Consider the following 20,834-nt stretch of genomic DNA (forward strand, 5'->3'; position numbering starts at 1 on the left):
GTTTAGAGGTGTCACCCCACTGGCACAGTGAGAGTTTACAGTTCATGGCATAGTTCACTTTTCTGTTTCATGCCTAACACAAGATGCTGTTCAACCACTGTTGTTTCAGAAGCTAAATAAGTCTGTTTATTTTAGAAAAGGTGAGATCTCAGATGTTACATTTGTTGGCTGACAGCAGAGTCCTTGAAACTGTGGGATGAATACTACTGAAAAATTAAGTAAGACACTTCACCTTTCAGAGACCTGAGCAGATGAACTTTCCTTCCATGGGATGAGCTTCTCAGACATCGATTGTTATGCCACTGGCTAGTCAAAGATTGCCTGCCTGCAGATGCTGAGGGAGGGTGTAGAATACCAAAGAGGGGGGAAAAAGCAGGAAAAAAGGGTCCTGTGGGGTGACAAAACCATCTTCCTTTTCTAGTTGGGTTAATGATATTCTCTTATTAAAAGGAAAATTTAAAAGAAACAGCATGGGGTTTTGCTGTGATTCTACATGATCCCTTGAAGCCTGCAGTGCCAGAAACAGCACTAGCCTCCAGCAGCAAGAGAGTGACTCACATTAGTCACAAAGCAGCCACTCAGGCTGATTAACACACAACATTGATCGCTACAGAGCACAGTTCTGTGCAGAAAGCTTCAGCTTGGCTCAGAAACGGCTGAGGGCATTACAGCAAAAAAGTGGAAGGTTAAAGAGGGCACTGGCAAGGACCCCAGGATCCCAAGGCTGAGAAGACAACGATGCCACAGGAATCAGCTACCTTTTGCTACTCTCAGAATATAACCCTTTGTAAAGAAAAAAATGGACCTCACTACATTGCTCACCAGGCTGAGACAGAGATGTACTTGCAGTCTGTTCTGAGCAGAGTTGGTTTGGTCCAGAAGATAGCATTAGAATGCATTACAAAAATTAGAGTCAAGCTGAGCTGGCAGAAGAAATGAGACATTATAAATGCTACTCTGGAGAGAAACCGAGGTCTGCCTCTGGCAAGGAAGATCTGAGGCAAATTTCAATTGCTGCCTCTCACTCCTTTCCCCAAAACCTTTGTAGAACTGATCCCCAACTTAAAAATTCACAGCTGCTATTGAATCAGTTCTGTTGGTCAGTTAGGCTTCACACCTGAAAACACAGGAATGCTGTATGAGTGCTGTCATGAAAATCACCAGTGACTCCAGGACTGTCAGAAGAAATATGCCCTAATGAGAAACAGCTACACAAGTCATTTCAGCATGACTCTCCTCTTCAAATTTAACCAAGTGCAAAGATTACAGAAATGCAGATATTTTCACAAGGTTATTACCATACTCTTATTAAAGCTTAGAAGTACTTCCAGCTTCTTCCTTCCCCTTCACTGTGTACCTAATGGATTGTATTCAGTTACATCAGTCACCTTCTTCACTGTGAAATGCAGTTTAGATGCACCAGAAAACTAATCCTAACTTACTAGTCTCAAAACAACCCCTTCACAAAGGTGTGTGTGTGACTTCTAACATTTGAGGAAGCCATTACTCTGCTTCTAAATGACACAAATTACCAAGAGGCATAAATCAGCAACGTGGCCCAACGAAACAGGACATCAAAGTAACAGCACTTCCCAGTTTGCTCTTAAGGGAAAGTGCCCCACTCAGATTCCTTTGTATTTCATGAGCTAGTGGCTTTGAGTAAGCCTTCATCCCTACAGACACTTACTTGGGTTGCCATTTTGCCATAGTCAATCCATCGCAACGTGGCAAAGTTGGTGGATTCTGCACAGTTGAAGCCATGATTGAAGCCAGCATGGTAACCATAAGGAAAGGTAATCATAAACTCTCCAGCTTCCTGGGTGATCTGAAACACAAAAGGAGGAGATACCACATAGATCAGTTGATGTAGAAGCTTGAGGAAAGAGATCAGCAACAACAATTCACTGGTCAAATCTCAACTTGAAGGCTGGCAGAATAGTTGGTGTCAACTCTTGGCTAAACCTAGAACAATTTCTGGTTAACTGCAGAAATACTGAAGTGTTTCTATTAAGAAAAGATGGATTAAGGGCTTGCAAGATCTGAACTATTTAGATCCATAGGCTCCAGCTACAAAAAGGGTCTCAGGCTGCAGCATTCTGAAGATTAATACATCTTTAGATCATGCCCACTTCAGCTCACGGCAAATCCAAGTCAACACCCCACCACCACGCTAATGGAGCCAAGGAAACTGCCTTTCCCTCCTAACCTGCACTCTGCATTGCAAGGCCTTGCTAAAGTATAGACTATCCTTCATTTCCCTCACTCACATTTATCAGTCTCACTCCCATTTGTCAAACAAGATTACAGCTCACCATTTGTCTACTGAAGTCAAATGAAAACAACAATAAGCATTAGGGGTGTTATCAATATGAGGGTTAAACACTCCACAGCTGTAATCAGAGGCCAATCAATTTGTAACACTTCTACAAAATCCTCTTTTTAAGTCTTATTTGCATAAGACATTGTGGGGAAAAAGGAATGTAATTGTTCCAGTATGGCATGGATCATAAGAGCACTGGCAGTGACACAGCAATGCTTGGAGCCATCCTTCCAGGCCAGCCCTGGGAGCACACAACAGCTCCTCCTTTCTGTGGATGGGCAAAGAGGCAAAATCTGACCTTGCCTGTCTTTCCAACCCAGAAGTGCTGACAGACCTTTCACAGCAGTCACATGCCATGCAACTCCTTCTGGATTCCTTCCCACCAGCATTAACTCCCACCAGAGCAGTTCAGAACCTACTTAGATCTCCAAGAACTTGCACAGGGATGGGTCCAAAGGGATAGTGTACACAGAGAGAAGTTAAAACATTTACCCACTTGGCTGGACTGACACCTAAACTTGCTAATGTTATTAACACTGGCAGAATAATTTGTCAAAAAGGGAAGAGAGAGAGAATGAAACCAGCTATGACAAGACCAGAAGCTTCTGCAGCGTTTCTGCATGAGAGGTGCTGAAGTCCGTCTGTACTTGGCTTCAAGGAGCATCCTCCCACCCAGCCCCCTCTGTAAATCAAAGCAGAGTGGTAGATTGCTAAGTTCACAAGACAGAAAGATTATGTTTCTGTCAGTAAATCTACATCCTGGTGTCTTCATTTCAAGCCCACATTGTATGTCCTCCATGTCACTGCTGTCAACATTATCCCTACGATAAATTAGAAAGCACTCCAAATGATGGATAGGCCATGCAGAAAAGTAATAACTATTGAAGGGAAGCCAGCACAAACTGCCACTCATGGAGAAAGCCCTAAATTTACTGACTTCTGCAAGCTCTTGAGGAATAAATGGAGAAATCAATAGCAGATTACAGAAATACACATTTTTAATTATTAAAAAGCCCTCATATTGATCAGCTGCTTTTTTTCCAGGGGTAAATACCATTCTAGAGAGTTATAAATGCATGTCTGTTCAGCCATTGAAATCTGCCAGGAATTTAGATGAAGGCCTCCTATCTCTGTTTCTAAAGAAAAATGGCACATGCTCACTGTTTCTGAATAACAGTGATCCTCCTTCAAAAGCTGCTATTTCAGGACAGGAGGTATTCAGATCTGGGCTGCTCAGACTAAAGAGATCTCCTCCTCCTTTTTAAATGTAAAAACATCCTTCCAGTGAGTGTCACAGAGAAGAAAGTAGCTCTTATAAAACACACACTTCCCCTCCACATACTGGAAATGAGGATTAGGGATTCTGTTTAAGTTGGATGTTCAGAATCCCTCTTGCTTGACAAAAGAAAGTTTGGTTATGACATCAACGTTGTCACTGAGGTGTACACTGGTGCCTCTGCCTTTCCCTAAAAACTAAGCAGACAAAAAGAACCCAAACTCTTAGCATGAAGATTTCTAGATTTACTCAGCAAGGAGACACCAGACATCAATCTGTGAACAACCTTCACATCACAAATCACAAGATTCATAGTGGGGAACCGAGCAATGCAGGTGAAGACTTTTTACCAAGCAATAAATTAGAAACTCCCTTATTTAAGGCACTCTGTATCCCATCCATGTCACCACACAGCTCAGGAAACACAACAGAGCTTGGTTTTATCTGCATTGGAGCCAGTTTTGTTTAGCATCTTTATGAATGATCTGAATGAGGGCACTGAGTGCACACTCAGTAAGTTTTTGATGGCACCAAGCTGGGTGGGTGCAGAGGTTCTATGAACATTTTCCTCCAAATCTCTTCCTGATGGGTTTCAGGAGCTTGCACCAGCTACAGATTTGACATTCTTTTCTGAATGTGGTTGGGATAAATGGTTGGGTTCCTCTTCTATTAAAAGGCATTTCTCAAGAGAGGCATCTATGCATTAGACTGAGACACCTCCCATGCTGCACACATCCACTCCCCTGACACTTGTGAAGTGAAATTCCTCACCAAAGAATTCAGATCTTTGTGGGACAGACATTTTCCTTATCCCCTTCAGCCACCTGCAGCAGGTTCCCAGGTTTTCACACTTGAGAATTAGGTTCCAAAAGAATAAAAACCACAAAAGGTTTGTTGCTCTCTATGAACAACTCAGCACCAACCATGGTGTGCAGACTGAGCCAGGTTTAGCCACTGATGCTGAACCACAAAGCACCACGTTGCTTTGTGCAAGTCTCCCCTGCACTGACAGCAAACTCGTCTGACAAGCCAGATGATCACATTTCAAATTTCATTCATCACAGCCTTCCACTAGGAAAAATGAAACAGTCTCTGGAGCAGTAAATTGAATGAATTCACAGTTTTTATGCTGTGAAAGAACCAAGATCTTTTACTTCCATCTCGAAGAAGCACCAGGCTCATCAAACAGGTGCTACACTGTGTCTCAGGTGGACTAACTCTAACAAAACCCTGCTTAAAAAAAGATTTAGATGATCAGAACTCAACAGCTCTTGCTTAGAAAAAGGTGGCATTACAGATGCTGCTGCAAAGGGGTTGGGGAAGGATGAAAACACTTTGAGCCAGGCATTCTTTGACACTTCCCTCTGGAGCTAAGAGTCCCAGCACCTCTCAATTCAATGCCATTTCCCACATCCAAAGGCAGGACACCCTGACAGGGCAGGCTCTGTGTGCCTGGAGCACACAGCAACAGTAGCTGCTTGACTGACTCTGCACACATCCTAAATCTGCTGTAAGCAGGCCTGGCTGAGGAGATTTACTTCTTGCCAGAAGATTTTAGGAATAAGCACATTAAAATGATCATGCCAAATAAACATGACCCCTCATTTCAAATAAGAAGACTTAAGAGATTCGTGGATCCTTAGTGGCTTAGCAGAGAATGAACACTTACACAACATCTAACTCCAGGTCTTGGTTCATGCCAGATCCAGCAGAATAAAGTCTGTGTTTCAGAATTACCAATGAGTTATGCTGCCTATTGATAAGCCACAGCAACTGTCCTACAGTTTGCCTCTCTACCTGAGAGGCTAACTAATTGACATAGTTCTAGTGAAAGCTTTTATGAAGAGAAGCACTTGATAGAAGGTACCTTTGCCAAACCACAAATCCTCATTTACAGGCAACCACCTGGTTTGAAATGATAGGATACATTTGGCATAATAATGCATTTAGAAATTAAGCCAATTGCTCCCCAGTGACTTGTGATGAATCATTTCCTTAAAAGAGAGGTGCTGTGCTTTGGGCACTTCTACAACTTGCCAGTGGCTTCAATGCATCACTTGTACATACCCTGTCAAAGGGAATGCCATACTTCTTCAGGATGGAGGGCGAGATGAGGGTCATCTTGTGACGGAGGAAAGCATCACATCCCTGAGAGCTCCCTGGAAAAAAGCCTGTAGAGACATTACAGAGAGGGAATCACTATAGAAATGTTACATCCAATCTATTATTTAAGCAGAGATAAGATGCCAAAATGAAAGTCTGCCTCAATGCTTTTTGTAGGTCAAAACAGTACAACTGGAGATGGCAGCAATTAGCACATCTCTCATTAAAACACCATGTAAACCTTGTGATGGAATCTTGCATGTTGAGGCACTGAGTCTAAATTCCATTCCAGTTGGGAGTTAGCATCTAAGTCTTCTGTGTCTGAGAGCAAATATCTTGCCCAAAACCTCAGTAGCAAAGTAAGAAACAGAACCTGTCTGTCCCAGGTTTTGGCTGGTAACTCAAACCCTGAGCCAGATGTGTGACCTGCTCTAGGTGGTCCTGCTCTGACAGGGGGGTTGCACTGGATGATCTTAGAGGTCCCTTCCAACCCTTAAGATCCTGTGATTGTGTGAAGATGTAACAAGCATGGACCATCTGCTCCAAGCCCTGCCATGTCCTGTTTTACCTTCTCTGAGGAGCTGCCACGGTATTGCTGGGAAAGTAACACAACTGCTGAGACTCCAGACAAATCTGCCATACACACAACCCACAAAGGGGAAAAAACCCAAACATATGGATGTTAACAACCAGTTAAAAGGAGAAAGGAAACAAAACATATCCCTCAGAAGGCAGCAGAAGGAGGGACACTCCTTCACTGGCCACAGTGGCCACTGCCATCTCTGGCAGAGACAGTCCAATCTGACTCAGCCAGCATCTCAACACTATTAAGTGTTCGTGTCTACCACAGCTACAAAAGCCACATCAAGCTGTTAAATCACAAATAACTGAAGATACTGAAACTGTGGCAAGAACTGAAGGAACCTGTTGATGTCAGCACTGCTCCCAGGAATGTCAGCTCAAGCAATGGAATGCCATTTTCCTCGAGGGCACGTGTTTCACTCCAAGAGGGCAGCTCAATAACAAATTCTGTGTTTATATGGATTAAAAACCATCCTCATTTAGGAAAATAAATCACCTAAGCTCTGGAAGCAAAACTAATTGATGAGACATAATGGAAGGGGTTTCAGAAAGTGGAAAGATTACTGGAGTCCAGTTTTTCTTATATTTTTGGACTAAAAGCATTTTGATTAAAGTTATGACTCTCTGCTACCCAGTCTGTCATCCCTCTCTGCAGTTCCTCTTTTTAATGCACAGTTTAAGTGGCTCTCATTAAAGCTACTAATAAAGTAGCACATTTTAAGTGATTAGCACCAATAACATGGCAACCCATTAACATTCTCTCCATGGGCTCTGCAGCTCTCCCAGTGAGCCCATTTACAGCTCAGCTATTCATTTTCCATATTAATTGCACATCCATCTCTCCATAGCAAACTTCCTCATAGCACAGACCACTGATGCTTAGGACAGGGAGAATGCCCAGGCAGTCGTACTGTTGGCACTGCAGTTGTCAGAATATTAACCCACTCCAACTTCCAAAAGTCACAAAGCAACAGAGAACAAGAAGAAAGGTGAGATCATTGGTAATTTGCTTCTGGTTTAGACCTTGCCAACCATCAACATGGCTCAGAAACAAGCTACGAACAGCAAGAGACTTGCTATTACTTATGTCAGACATTGGTGTGGTGTTCCAGACTCTACAGAGCACAGGTCACCTGGATTTATTGGCTGTTTAATAGAGGGAAAAGTAACTTTCCTAAACCCTGGCAGCTGACTGCAGTGTTGCTTTGAAAAGCAGCATTTGTGAGCAGCAATTTTCAGTATAATCTGTATTTAGGGATTGTGGCTCTCAGTGGCACAGGAAAACAATCCTACCATGCCCTAGGACATTTATACTCATTTATTCTACATTTATTCTCCATAATGAGTTGTTTCCTTCAGCAACCTCCCTTTTTTCACCCGAGTATGAAGCTGTCAATAGCACGTCAGACTGTCAGCACCAAATGCCATTGCTGTGAATTTGCTTACTTTTGGCAAAACAGGAGCACAACTTTGTGTTATTTTGCATCAAAATCCAGTCTTGCAGGTTTTTCCTGCCTGCTTCTGCTGCACTAACTTCAACAGCAGATCTATATCATTAAAACATGTCCTGACTGAAGATGAGATCTGAGTTAATTATTGTGGGACAGGAACCTTTTTATTAGCAGGGCAGAGCCTAGAACATTTGCAAAGGAACAAAAACAGCAACAGAAAAACCCCTCACACATAACAGCAACAGAGTAAAAGAGCTGTATTTCTGCAGTCAGACACCTTCCCTGGAGCTTCCAGCACTATCAACTGGGTATCAGCAGAAATGCCAAGGACGCTGACGTCTGCACTGGCTGCTCGTGCTGGGGGTGGGTGACCTTGGCAGGTAGTCAGGCAAGAACTCAAACACAAGTATGTTCACAGGCAGCTGAGGTTGGTGCTTTTAAGGCCAAAAAATTTACAGCCAGGCTGGAGAGAAGTGGAAGTTTATCACAGCTGAAGCCAGTCCTGTTTCTCTCCCTTTATTTGCCTTTTTTTTCCTCACTCTCTTTTTTAAGATAGCCTTTGTTGTGCTGAGAAGGAGGATGGGGCTGGAATGAAAAGCAAGCAGCCAAATCCAGGGTGCATCATTACAGAGCAAAGTGAGAACTCCAGTAGTCACTCTCCATGACTGCTGTTGCTGAATTTGTAAGTACTTTCCTGCTTACAACTGAAAGCAATCAGTGCTACTACTGTGGATGGAACATTTTCAGTGTAGGAAGAAACAACAGTCTCCACCACTCCCTTTCCCTGGAAAAAAAATGTCTTTCCCTGCACACCTCACAACTGGAGCAACAGCTCTCACCTCACTGTGACAAACCTCATGTTACACAGGAAAGAGAAGGATGTGTCTCTTATTAAACCCATTTCCCAGACATGGAAGCATTTGGTCTTCATGCTTCAAAATTCAAGGGTTTTGGCCATCAGTTTCAGTGAGAGTGGTGGTGTCTCAGAAGATTGAGGCTTTGAGAAAACACTTGTACTGGCAGCAAAACCCTCTGACAAGATGACAAGGTTTCTGTTAAGCTATTCCAGCAGTGCAGCAGGTTCATCAAGCAGCTCTTGCAAGAGTAAATTTTAACAGCCAGTTCAATGCCAATCCTTTATCAATCTGTTCCAAAACCAAGGGCTGGATTCTCCCTTGGGATGCTTCAAGTTTGCACTGAGAATACACCCACGTGTTTGTCCAAACACAGGAGGAAGCAAAGCTTACCTTTGGCCAGGCGTTCCAACCTCTTGCCGTGTTCTGGAGGTATGGCATACCTAGGAGAAAGTGAACACAGGAGAAACAAAAAGTAATCACTCTGACATGAGAACAGTGAAGGAAAAGTGAAAATCAAGTGTGGTGAGAGCTTTTGGAACAGCACACTTAGGATCCATGCTTGGAATAACACCAAGATGTTCTAAGTGTGGAGAGGTATGAGTGACACGTCACACACGGGTCAAAGTCCTCAGACGTGTTATATGATGTGTGTGATTTCCCTGCAGTTGTTTTCAACAGCATCACAGGACTTCACAAGGTAGGAGGAAAACTGAGAGGGCAAAGTGATGATACAGCACTGGAAAAGAACAGGGATCAATCAAGCAGTACAGGGAAGAGCAGGAATGTGTTCTGCTGGAAAGATGTCTGCAAGATAAAGCATGAGGCTGTGCTAAACATTAACAGGCAAGAAATCTTGGATGGGCTGAAGAGGTGGTGTGAAGGAGGGTCGGTGTGCATTGGCATGTCTGTAGCTAATTAAGATAAACCTTCTCAAGAAAAACTCTGTAAATACTTGTCATTTTATTCCAAACAGTACATGCTCTTCCCAAGGGCTGAAGCAGTCAGTCTTTGTACCTATGCTGGATTGGATTGTCTGATATGAAGCTATTTGGTAATTCTCTTGCTGAGGTGAATGAAAAAGCAGGTTCTTCTGAGGAAAACAAGAGGGAAAGGGTATAGGGAACAACTTCTACACTTTTCAAGGACAGTTTTGTTAGAAATGGGGTAGAAAGAGTGCAAAAGAGCTTCAGTGAAATGGAGAATGGGTTTTATTTCACATGACCAAAGTATCAAACACAAGTCTGGCACCAAAATCAACAGCTTAAAGTCACTCACAGCCACACTGCAATGGTATCCTCTGGTTATGGGAAGAGATAATACAATAGGTAATAGGGGAAAAAAAACCCCAAAGACTGCTCATTTCTAGCACTCAGAAGCCTTCCACTGAGCAACTCTCTGCATGTAACAGCTCCAACTGCTGCACACACACTCAGGCCACCCCAGAAAGCAAAGGACAAGGAATTTCTCTTCTCTTACAGGCAATTTGGACACTTCAATGTGCTTTAATGTAATGAAGACATTAAAAAGCAACTTGAAGAAAGCTTGGGGGGGAAAAAAAAAGCTGCTCCTAGTTTACAAAAACCTGAAACGTTTCAAGTGGATCTTTTTCAACCCAAAAGTTGTTTGTTACCTGCCCTGCTCTGAAGTTGCATTACCTCAATATTCACAGGAGCAAAAAGCAGACAACCAAGATTTTTACGAGGGAACTAAACACCGTGAGACACTTAAAACATGTTTAACATGATGACACACATAATAATGTCAGGGGGATTTTGTAAATCATTGTGGAAGTGCTGCACCAACTTCAACGTGCTTCTCTTACCACCTTTTGTAATGGTGATTATTGAGGATTTACATCTGGGAAACTGTCATTTATTGCCAGCTGGAATTGTGTTCAATAAGAATCATAAAAAGTGCATTACTTTGGGTATTGCCAATAAAGATGTCAAAAGTATCACCTCTCATTATAACAAGCTGAAAAGAGGATATCAGAGCAGTCAAGCACACACCAGGTGAACAGTATTGCTCTGCTGAGGATGGGATCTCTCCAAATACACCCGATTTCAGGACTTGCAGCCAGGGCTGTTGCTCAGCTTCTCAGAGATTTTCAAGTTGAAAGTTTATCAATGTAAGGAGCAACAGATACAAGTCCAATCCCATATTGCTTTAGTACAGAACCAAAATGCACCTCTTGTGGCCTGGCAGGTTGGAAAGGATAACAAAGGACAGAAATCATACATAGGATGTTTCAAGATTTAGACATTAAGCCGATTTAAAGTGATAAATCAGCTTTAAAATATCTAAGGGAGAATGCTGTGGAGCACCTAGTCTTGCAAAGTAATAAACACAGCAATGGATTCCCAACATCCTCTGACCAAAGTTTGACAGTGCCTTAAATTGTGTAATTATCAACCAATTCAATTTCATTTGGATGGGACAAAGCCAGTAACTTTCATTTTACAAAGACCATTCATCACTTACATAAATGTGATAAACCTAATCCCGATCTAAAGCTCCTTTGTGGGATTAATGTCCCTTAAAACAGGGAAATGAGACATTCCATTCCTTCTGGGAAAAATACTGAAGGATTGGGAAAGAACTAATTTATGGCTACAAGGCTGCTGATGATTAATGTAATATCCCTGGTCTACAATGCAACCTTCACTTAATTACTGTCTGTAATTGGGAGTTGTAAAGATAAGATTAATTGAATCTTGAGGATGTTAAAAGTTTAATACATTGGAACATGGTTATTGTGTTATCTGAAACTGCAGGCTGCAAAAAGCCAAGCTGAGCTTTAGAGAACAGTCCACGGAGAGACAAAGAAAAAAGACTTGCTTGGAGAGAAACCAGCAAGAGAAGAGGAATTTCCAGCTTATAGAAGAGAACTATATGCAATAACATACAAATCAGAGTAGCACAGAGTGGCCTGCTAGTAATAGTTGGCTTCAGTTTTAGAAATGAACCTTTTTTGTTTGGGCCAGTCTTTCAGGAAGCAGAGCCCACATATCCCCACACATTCATTCCTAGGAATTCAAACAATGAACTGCAGAAGAGCATGAAAAGTAGGTCAAACCCTGCTTTGAGTTACACTCACAGATCTGACTGATTTACATAAAGATAGGCAATAAAGAAAGAATTTGGGCTGCTATTTAAAAACCAGTAAGAGAAACAGAAGGCTTCTGCAAGTATCACACAGATTGAGCCAGTGAGTTCCATCTAGACAAAAAATGATTGATTATGAGGTAGAATAACAATGGAGGTAACTCAGAGAGATTAGAGATTGCTGCAATCAGAGGAGTACTGTTACTGAGCATATAAACAACCAGGAAAGGCTGACTTCTGTGTACGACCTTATGGTACCATCCTCCTGCCTTCACTGTGAAACACAACCAGGCACTTGTTGGGGATGAAAATCTTCAGAGGGAACTGACAAAATGCTGTCACTCTGCAGGATTTGTTCCCATCCCTCTTGCACTCACAGGCTAGGGCTCAGATCAACAGCAGAACATCTTTAGTCCCACACACAACCAACAGCATTATGCACAGTGAAGCATCCCCAGTAACATCACTTGCTATATACCTGACTTTGTAGTAAGGTTATTTTTCTTTAGTAGCCCAGCCCAGGACTAGATGCAGTAGGTTTCCTCTAGAAGGAAAAAAAACCCTCAAAACAAGCAATACACCCCTTTTATCTCAATTGGCCAAAAGAGAGAACAGAATATCCATGAACTGGGCTGTGTCGAGACTGTCAGCCTGAGAACTCCCTTGGTGCTTCACCCCTGTTGCCAGAAGCAGTTTGGTGACATCCCTCCTCCTGAGCTAGACTGAATTAAGTGTAAAGCTGAACTAAGTTTGATTCACCCTCGAGCAGATACTTCCTTTTAACCATGGCAAAGGTGGAGCAAAGATTTTCCATTGTCCCAAACAACCTAAAGAGAAGTGACAGTAGCAGTATAAATATTTGAACAGCCCTTAAGAACCATCTTTTTATAGACTACTTCTGCTTCAGAGCAAACATCTGCAACAGCCAACACAAGACACGACAGTGCCAAAAAGGCTGACCTTGAGCCATTGCTTCAAGTGCAGAATCTATCCCTTCTGCTTCAACCTGGCTCCCCAATAAAAGCAAAGGCTATGTAAATAATGCTAAAGGAGCAACTGTCTTAAAACACATCAAACATCCAAGAAACTGGGCTTGCAAACAAACCAAGAGATTAATGCCTCAAGTGTGTACTTCCAAGGGTCAGCCTTGCAGCAGTTGACCAAGACAAAAGGCCAAGCTTAACCTGAAAAGCTGCCATTCAGCAATTTGTTGGATTACAGCAGGAATAATGTCCTGCTGCTTTGCCAAGGAACACAAGATTTACAGAATGGGGGGGAGAAGAAAATCATCTCAAGATAAAACTGATAAAAGTTATGGCTCTATGACTCAAATGTCATCTTACCCTGAAGCCAACAATCTCAAAGTAATATACTGACCCTTTTAAATTACTTTTTCCTACTCTACCAGAACAAGAGAAGGTCCCTGAAATGGATTAAGTATCCCTTCTGCAAATAGAGGACTCAGTGTTCTACGGGAAAGATTTTCAACTTCCAAACTTTTTCAAGAAATCTAATCCCAGCATTTTTTTATCTCTACTCCAGTTTAATTTTTTTGAGTTCTTGAGTATCCTGCAAAACTGACCCTGACTGTAATTACCACACAGAAGAGATCTGGCCAAAGCTACATGGGTGTTGGAGAATCATTTCCCCACAGTGCTGGCTTACTTTTGTTAAGGTAACTTTAACTGGGCAGTTCCCCTTTGTATCCTTAACACAAGAGAAAGATCCTTCCTATTTGCCATAAAGGATGTCATTAATAGTGTAATTTTCTTGGTGTTTTGTTTATTCCCCTGGAATGGCTTGATGGATGCAGATAATTATCTGACTATAAAAGCCAGCAAATGTGCTATTTTCTATCGCTCTAAATCATCAAACAAATAAAGTGTGAAACAGCATTTCTGAGTACAATTTTCCCCTCTAATGGCTTAGAATTATTATCAGGAACAATGAAAATAAATAAGCAAATGTCTTGTGAGTTAAGAATTAAACGAGTGTGTCAGTAGAAAAGAACAGACAGACTATCCTGGGATACAAGTATCAGCCTAGAAGCCATTAAGAGGTGACATAACAAGGAATTCACTACAGCAGCAGCAGTTTCCGGCATCAGGTGCTCTTCAGGGACTTTCCAGTCTAGTTCAGATTCTGTCCTCAGCTCTGCTTCTTCAGAAGGGATGCAAATCCCTTTTGTCTTCTTCTAGGACACTGAAAGCTATTAAAAACTTTACTCAGACAAAGGTATTCCTCAGCCTGCTCACACCCTCTCTGCTGGTTTCTCTCTTCTTAAGAGGAGCTGTTCTCACCTGAAGCTATCACTAGCTCTAGCAGAAGACCAGACCACTCTGTCCCTTAGTTCAACCTCCTCAGAAAGCTTCCAAGCCCTTTTCTCACTACAGTTGTCACAGTTTTTGATAGTTACAATGCCTCCCCTCCCCACCTCATTACACATCAGCCTCTCCTTATACCAACACAGAGCAATTAAGCAGTGATTAGATTACTAAATCCCATTCACCCACTCTCTACTAGAAACTGGGCATCATGGGCAGGAGGAGGTTCAACCACAAAGCTTCAGAAATGTCACTTCAGTCCCATTCATGTGAGAAGGTAAGAAAGTTAATTTCACAGTGTCTGCACAAGGTCTGGCCAAACAGGCCCCACACGGTTTAACACGCTGTAATTACTGAAATAAGGAACAGAAACAAAAAGAGAACAGCACATTTTAAATGCCTAAGACCATGTGTCAAGCTGGGGGTTAGTTATCTGTCTTCAAAGCAGATTTAGTTGTGCCAAGAACACTGACCCTTTGAAGATTCAAATGCCAACTTACCCTCAGGCATGACAGTTGGAATAAAGAGCTATTATTTCAATCTCTGGAAGACAAAGCGTGTCCATAAATGTATAATCTGAACTCTGACCTTCAACATCTTTAGCCTCCACGACAGCAGCAATGCCTCCAAAAGAAAACCCCTCAGTCTATCAGGAATATTTATCACCCCATAGAAGCCATTAAGAACCATCACTACATACAGGCCCTCACTTGCAAAGTTCATATCCTGCTCCTAAGGCCTCGTTTTTCCACAAGGTAAAACACTTCCAATACCACATCTCCTACTAGTGTCAAAGCTCAGGGCAACAAAAGTGGTTTTCCACACTTTTTTAAAGCTTTTTTGCAGCCTGTATTTCAACAACAAGACTGGGTTGTTCCTTTCTCACTAGTGCTACCCTTTCCCTCCCTTTCGTGGTCCCTTGTCTTTTCCTCAGCTTCACTTTCCTTCATGTTTAACCTCCCTTCTTCCCTCTCTCCCTCATAGTTTGTTGAAAGCCTGAAATCAATCCCCTTTATTATCCCCTCATCAATAACTGAGGTTACCCCACAGTGAATTTGCTCTAAATATCCAGTGTCCCTTCTTAAGGTTTGGAATAGCAAATCTCTGGCCTCTCTCCTCTGTCCCTTTCTTTACATCAAGAATGCAAACACATGCTTTGGTGATAAGATCACACATGGATCAGAGAGTTCCTTGTTCCTAGGAAAGAACCTTTATCAAGTGCCTGCAGTTTTATCTTTAATGGATCATTTTACAAGACAATAGATGCTGGAATTTGGTGTCTTTAACCAGCAGTGTCAATGATTCCAAATAATGACATTTTTATTGAAATACACATAGGGAGAAAGATAAACACAAAAGCTGGGGAGTATCTGCTCCAAAAGCCATAGTGAGGAGTAAACAGGTAATGACAGTACAAGATTACAACCACACAAACACCAAATCAACCTATCTTCTAAAGCTGAGAGAAAAATGAGCTCTGCTCAGCTGCTCAAACACAACCCCTTGGGAAGCAGCACAGGGAGAAAATTGGGACAAAATCTGCTCAGAAAGGGCCTGGCTAACAGTAAGCATTCTCAGCACTTGTTAACATCTCTTTTCCATGTGCTCAGCTGCCCAATTATCAACCCAATTGCCAAGCACAAGATGAAGAAATGCCTCCTGCCCTTAAGGAACTAAAGCTCCTGCCTTTGCCAAGCTCTCAGTGTTCTTCAGTAACAATGGGCAGAATCTCTCAGGTCACTCTGGAGCTGGGATCAAATCCTTACAGATCCAACCTAACTTGTGCCTATCACATATTGCTAAAAGACTCTTTAACCCTTCAATGTGCCATGAGCTAGAATTAGTACTAAAGTATTAGTTTCCAGAAGTGACATTAGACAGCAGCTTTTTAAATGCTGCTTTTCAAGAGATATCAATTCCCCCAAGGCTAAATCTGAACCTGTAACTGCAAGATCTGCACGAACCACCTCAGCAGCTGCAGGTTTCACTAACCCAAAACTCAACATGCACAAAAAGGAAACTTCTCCAGAACTCAAATGCAATTTTTCAATACTATTTGAAAGCAGAGTGTCATATGAATAATCATCAGCTCTTGGAAAGTCCATTGATGTACCAGTCCAGTTGGACTCCCAGCAACAAACACCAGGCACAAAACTACAGATCACATTGGAATGACTCTGCAACCACACGTACCAAACCAACCCAGAGCCTGCTTCTGCATGCAGTGAATAAGCAGCATGAAGGGGGTCTTTCACTAAGAAAAGGTGTTTGGGGAAAAACATTATGAAATCATTTATTCATTCAGTTTGGCCAAGAAGATAATTAGTGTACAATTCAACAGAGACGAATGACTACAATATCCATTCCCTTGCTATTCTCCATTATTTGTTTTGAAACCTGTTCACATCAGATTTATTTCCCCAACCTGGCAATCAGATTATTAATTACTGGTTGCTTTTTGTAGTGGATATTGTAGAAATACAATGAAAACCAAAGATTAAATTATTCTATTTAATACCTCACTGCAACCCAAGAAACAAAGAGGGGGAAAAGAAACCAGGGGAGATCCCAGATGTTCCTGTCTTGTCCCAGGGGCCTGGGAGAGCTGCCTCCTTTCCTGGGCACAGGCCCATGTATATTTTTGCTTATTGCTTCTGGGAAAAAAAATCAATAATTGCCTACAGCAGAATGAAAGAAGCCTGCTCAGCAGCAAGGAAAGTTATTTTAGGTTTAGGAAACCCCTGTGCTGGAGGTGCAATGCCCCTGCACACACACAAACACACACACAAACACACACACTCTTTTTTTGGGGGGAAAAAAACCTCCAAAGGTTTAATGGGCCTCAACCATCAAGTTGTTTTGTTTCAAAGTACTGCTCTACTTTGAAGCTAGTGCCTATGCTCTTGTGAGCATCAAAGCTAGAGGTGTTATAGCTGAGACGTGATAAGCATCAGTGACACACTTTAGTACATTTCCTTTATTTCTTCTCCTTGATCCTCTTTGTTGTGTGGATTGGGCAGTTAGAAATTAAGTGGATAGAAAGCCAGCATATGTATTCCTTGGAACACTGAGTAGTTAACAATTGCACAGCACTCAGACCAAGCAGAGTGCTATTAAAGTACTGCCACTACTATAGGCTTCTGTTATTTTAAACTACACTTGTACTGCACTTGGCATCACCCAACGTCAATTTTCTCTGCTGAGGAGAGAAAAAAATCCCTGCTGACTTCTGCCAATGTGTTAACAAAATGTGAATAAGGACAAAGCTCTGCAGTACCACTGTTGGCTCCTTCTGGTCTTTCCAGCCCCTGCTTTCAGTGCCATACCAAGCCAGAATTTGCAAGCTCATTTTCCCACAGGGCCCAAGTCAGATCAGGCTGAAAGAGTTATATGAAGCATGGAAGCACATCTCCCTCCCATCTTGTCTCAGAAGCAGAGTGCACTGTTCAAAAGCCTCAGTTATTAAAACCAATCTGTGATCCTGTCAGACTTCCATAGATCTTCATTTCAAATCAGGCCTGAGCTTTGAGCAGACACTTTCAAAACGCAAGAATGAGTTGCAGCAAGAGCCTTCTTGGATCAAAGACGTGCTTCTCTCAATCCAGACTGGGACTACTGAGCTGTGATGAATTATTAGTGCTGGCTGAGGCAGCAGTACCTGCATTAAACACACTGTCAGTGAAGCCCACTTGAAGACTCTGCTGTAAAAAGGGGGATGTGACCATAGATCAGCATTACCACCTTCTGAGATCACTATGGAAAGGTCCAACCATAGGTCAGAAGGATGCCCACTTTGCTGGGTTAGGGACAATAACTCACAGATGAGTCCCAGCCTCTAAGGGTTTAAAATTTCAACAAGTTCACTAATCAGGGATTAAAGATGGACATAAAATGCACAGCCTCAAACTAAAAGCAGACACCAACACCACACCTTTTGCAGTGAAACTAGAGAAGAGTAAGAAAGTGAGAAGAGGGCTTTGGTGAGGGGGAAGCACATATACAGCCCAGAGCCAAATGAAAAGAGGAGGGACACTGAATCCAGAGCAGCAGCCCCTCCTCAGACAAGTTCCACAGTTGATCCCATCAGTCCAAGAGTCTGCCTCGATTTTCACAGCATTTTCTCTCCAAGGTAGATGAGGATGAACAAAGAAAGGCAACACAGGGGTTCTACCTCCCCAGAACACCATTGGTAAAGTCACCTTCTCATAATCTATCTACAACAGTGCAATAAAACACAACAAACATCAACTCCTAAAACCTCAACTGTTCCAAGTGCAGGCACCTGATTGGGAAGATAATCCACGTAGCACCAGTGAGAGCTCATAACTCTTCATACAGTTTGGCTTGATGACTTAACCACATCAAAACCACTCTGGCCTCCCAAGATTCGGTCTCTGTACATATGCCAATCCCTTGGATTTTTAAAGCAGACTATCCTTGTTCCCTTGCTAATGACATTTACATCCTTCAACCACAGCACCACCTCCAGGACAAACAGAGGGGAGCCTGGAGGAAGGCTTGTTGCAATATTAGTAGTACAGTGTAGTTTGTATTGATTAACTAATGACTGCAGTATATGAAGCTTGAAAGGCTGTATTAATAACTCACTGCTGCACTGCTCTCATTTATCAGTGAATTACAGGGGGATGCAACCCTGCATCTCAATATATCACTCCTTTCCTCAATCTCAGAGCAAACCAACATGCACATGGATTCTCAAAGCAGAGCCTGTTCCAAAGCAGCTTCCACCTAACAGTTTTGGAAGGGGTAGGAGAGTGAACAGCTATTCTGCTTGGCCATACTTTATCTCACTTTCCTTTTATTTCTTTTAATGAATATCACTGTTCCTTTCTCCATCCCTTTTATCAACAGAAAAGGGTCTTGCCTTGCCAAATCTGCCTGAGAGCAAATGGTGTTGCAGTTCTCTATAAATCAACCATCACCATAAATTCTGCTCTTTCTCCATCCAAAACTGCAGAGCTCTCTAACAGATTACATGGGATAGCAGAGGCAGGAGGGAAATTTGTAAGCTGCAAGGAGACCATCACAGCCAAATGGGCTCTTTTCTCTCCCACTCCACCCCAACAAGCCTATAAATCTCTGCTGTCAGGAGTGGAACACACAAACAACCCACAGACGTGTGCAAGCACTGGAAGAGAGAGGCAACCTCACACACTTGGCGTAGGTTAATGCAGACCTTGGGGATGGAGGGAAGGAAGAAGGGCTGCACAATCTGCTTCTGAATTCCCAGCACCAAGGAATAGGAAAAGTAAAACTTGGAAGCAAAAAAACCCCACTTCTCTTTATGGAGAAAAATGGGAAGTCACAGGGCAACAAATTTCAGAGTCCTCAGTTCCCTCAAGGGCAACACACAGATGTGACTCCAGCTTTAAGAAACCCAGAGGATCTCCAGGGTGGAAGGGTTACTGAGATCCCAAGAATCAAGACTCATAATCACATCTGATCAAGTCAGCAATCCAACTGCCTGGTGCAATGGCCCCCTAAGGGAATGTAACAGTTAGAAGGCAATAAATGACGCAAGGGACAAGGGCCCTTCCCCCCTGCTGCCACACCATTCAGCATCAGACACTAAAGCCAGCTGCTTTAAATGAGATTACATCAAGCTTGAAACAAACTGCAACATATGTGAGAGTGTGTTAAAGCAGAGGGATGGTGCAGAATACCACATGGGATAAGAACCCAGCATCCTGCACTGAAAACAAACGAGGGAAGCTGGAAGAGTTAAGCTCCATGACTGTATTGGGTCATTTTCTTGCTCCAAGATCGTTTTCCAGGGCTTAATATTATCTGTCCTGCAGGGAGAATAGGACAAGAGTTCTAAGACAGCTGCAGTGCTCCCTAAGACAACAATGAAGAATCAAATCAGCAGTGAGATCCTCAGCACTTCGTATCTGCAGCTGCTTTTGTATATGCTTTTAGCCAGAATAAAGAGAACCCTTTCACAATCCCAGCCCTGGGGAACCACTGTGTCTTGTTTTAAAACTCCCCATCACATCCCTGCTACAAAATGTAAGGTTTCCCTATTGATGGTGACATCAGTTACAGACACTACACATTTATTACACTGTAGGTGTTACAAGCAAGTCTTCTCATGGACTTGTTTTCCTCCACTCCTGCACACAGACTCACCCTGCCCAGGGACCCTCAAGAGATGCCTGGAGGAAAGCAAGCAGCAGTTCTAAAACACTTAAAGCAACAACATTTCCAGGTAACTCTCTGTACTTGGAAGTAATCAATCTTGAGACTTTCACAAGCCAGAATTCCAGAGGTGCTTTTTTTTTTCCTCAATGTAACTCTATTTGTGTCCAGTACTCTCAACTAATCACATTATTTTAAAGTTCCTTTGGTAATTTGTCCTTAATTCCACATAAACTGCTGCTCTGGCATAAAGCACACTTTGTGATATCAAAGTCAAATAGATTAGGCATGATCCACTCTCAGCAACAGAACGTTTTGGAGAGGAGATCGTGTAAGTGAAAAGCTAAAGCTGGCTCCCTGTTTTAATTGAAGGGGATTAAACATCCATCATGATAAGGAAACACTTAAAATCAATTACTGTCTTTAGTGTCACTCTGGTTTAACACCTCCAGTTCCTGAGGGAAAGAACACAGTGCCAACACCCCACCAGTATTACAGAAGGCAGATTAAATAGTTGCAGAATCACTCAAAATATCTGAGAAAAATAACCTTATTACCCAGTCAGGTGTTGCAGTGTTAACAAAACAAGATAGAGGCATTATTACCTCCAAAGTGCATCCATCAAATTCACATTATGGAGATTGAAAGCTTCCTTTG

At 42.4% G+C, this 20,834-nt stretch overlaps 1 protein-coding gene across 3 annotated transcripts in view; it reads right to left on the minus strand.

Annotated features, from left to right (window-relative positions):
• Positions 1-20,834, minus strand: part of KDM4B (lysine demethylase 4B) — an 85,090-nt gene that overhangs the window by 42,022 nt on the left and 22,234 nt on the right. For all 3 annotated transcript variants that reach the window (XR_009820421.1, XM_062015205.1, XM_062015204.1), the window contains exons 6-8: positions 8,980-9,029; positions 5,664-5,767; positions 1,688-1,825 (exon numbers count right to left, since the gene is read on the minus strand). Coding sequence is in view for 2 of the 3 variants with exons in the window: in XM_062015205.1 (XP_061871189.1) it covers positions 1,688-1,825; positions 5,664-5,767; positions 8,980-9,029 (292 nt within the window). In the remaining variant the exon portion in view is untranslated. The remainder of the gene's footprint in view (positions 1-1,687; positions 1,826-5,663; positions 5,768-8,979; positions 9,030-20,834) is intronic.

This window comes from Colius striatus, chromosome 25 (assembly GCF_028858725.1).
Source record: "Colius striatus isolate bColStr4 chromosome 25, bColStr4.1.hap1, whole genome shotgun sequence".
Taxonomy (NCBI): Eukaryota; Metazoa; Chordata; class Aves; order Coliiformes; family Coliidae; genus Colius; species Colius striatus.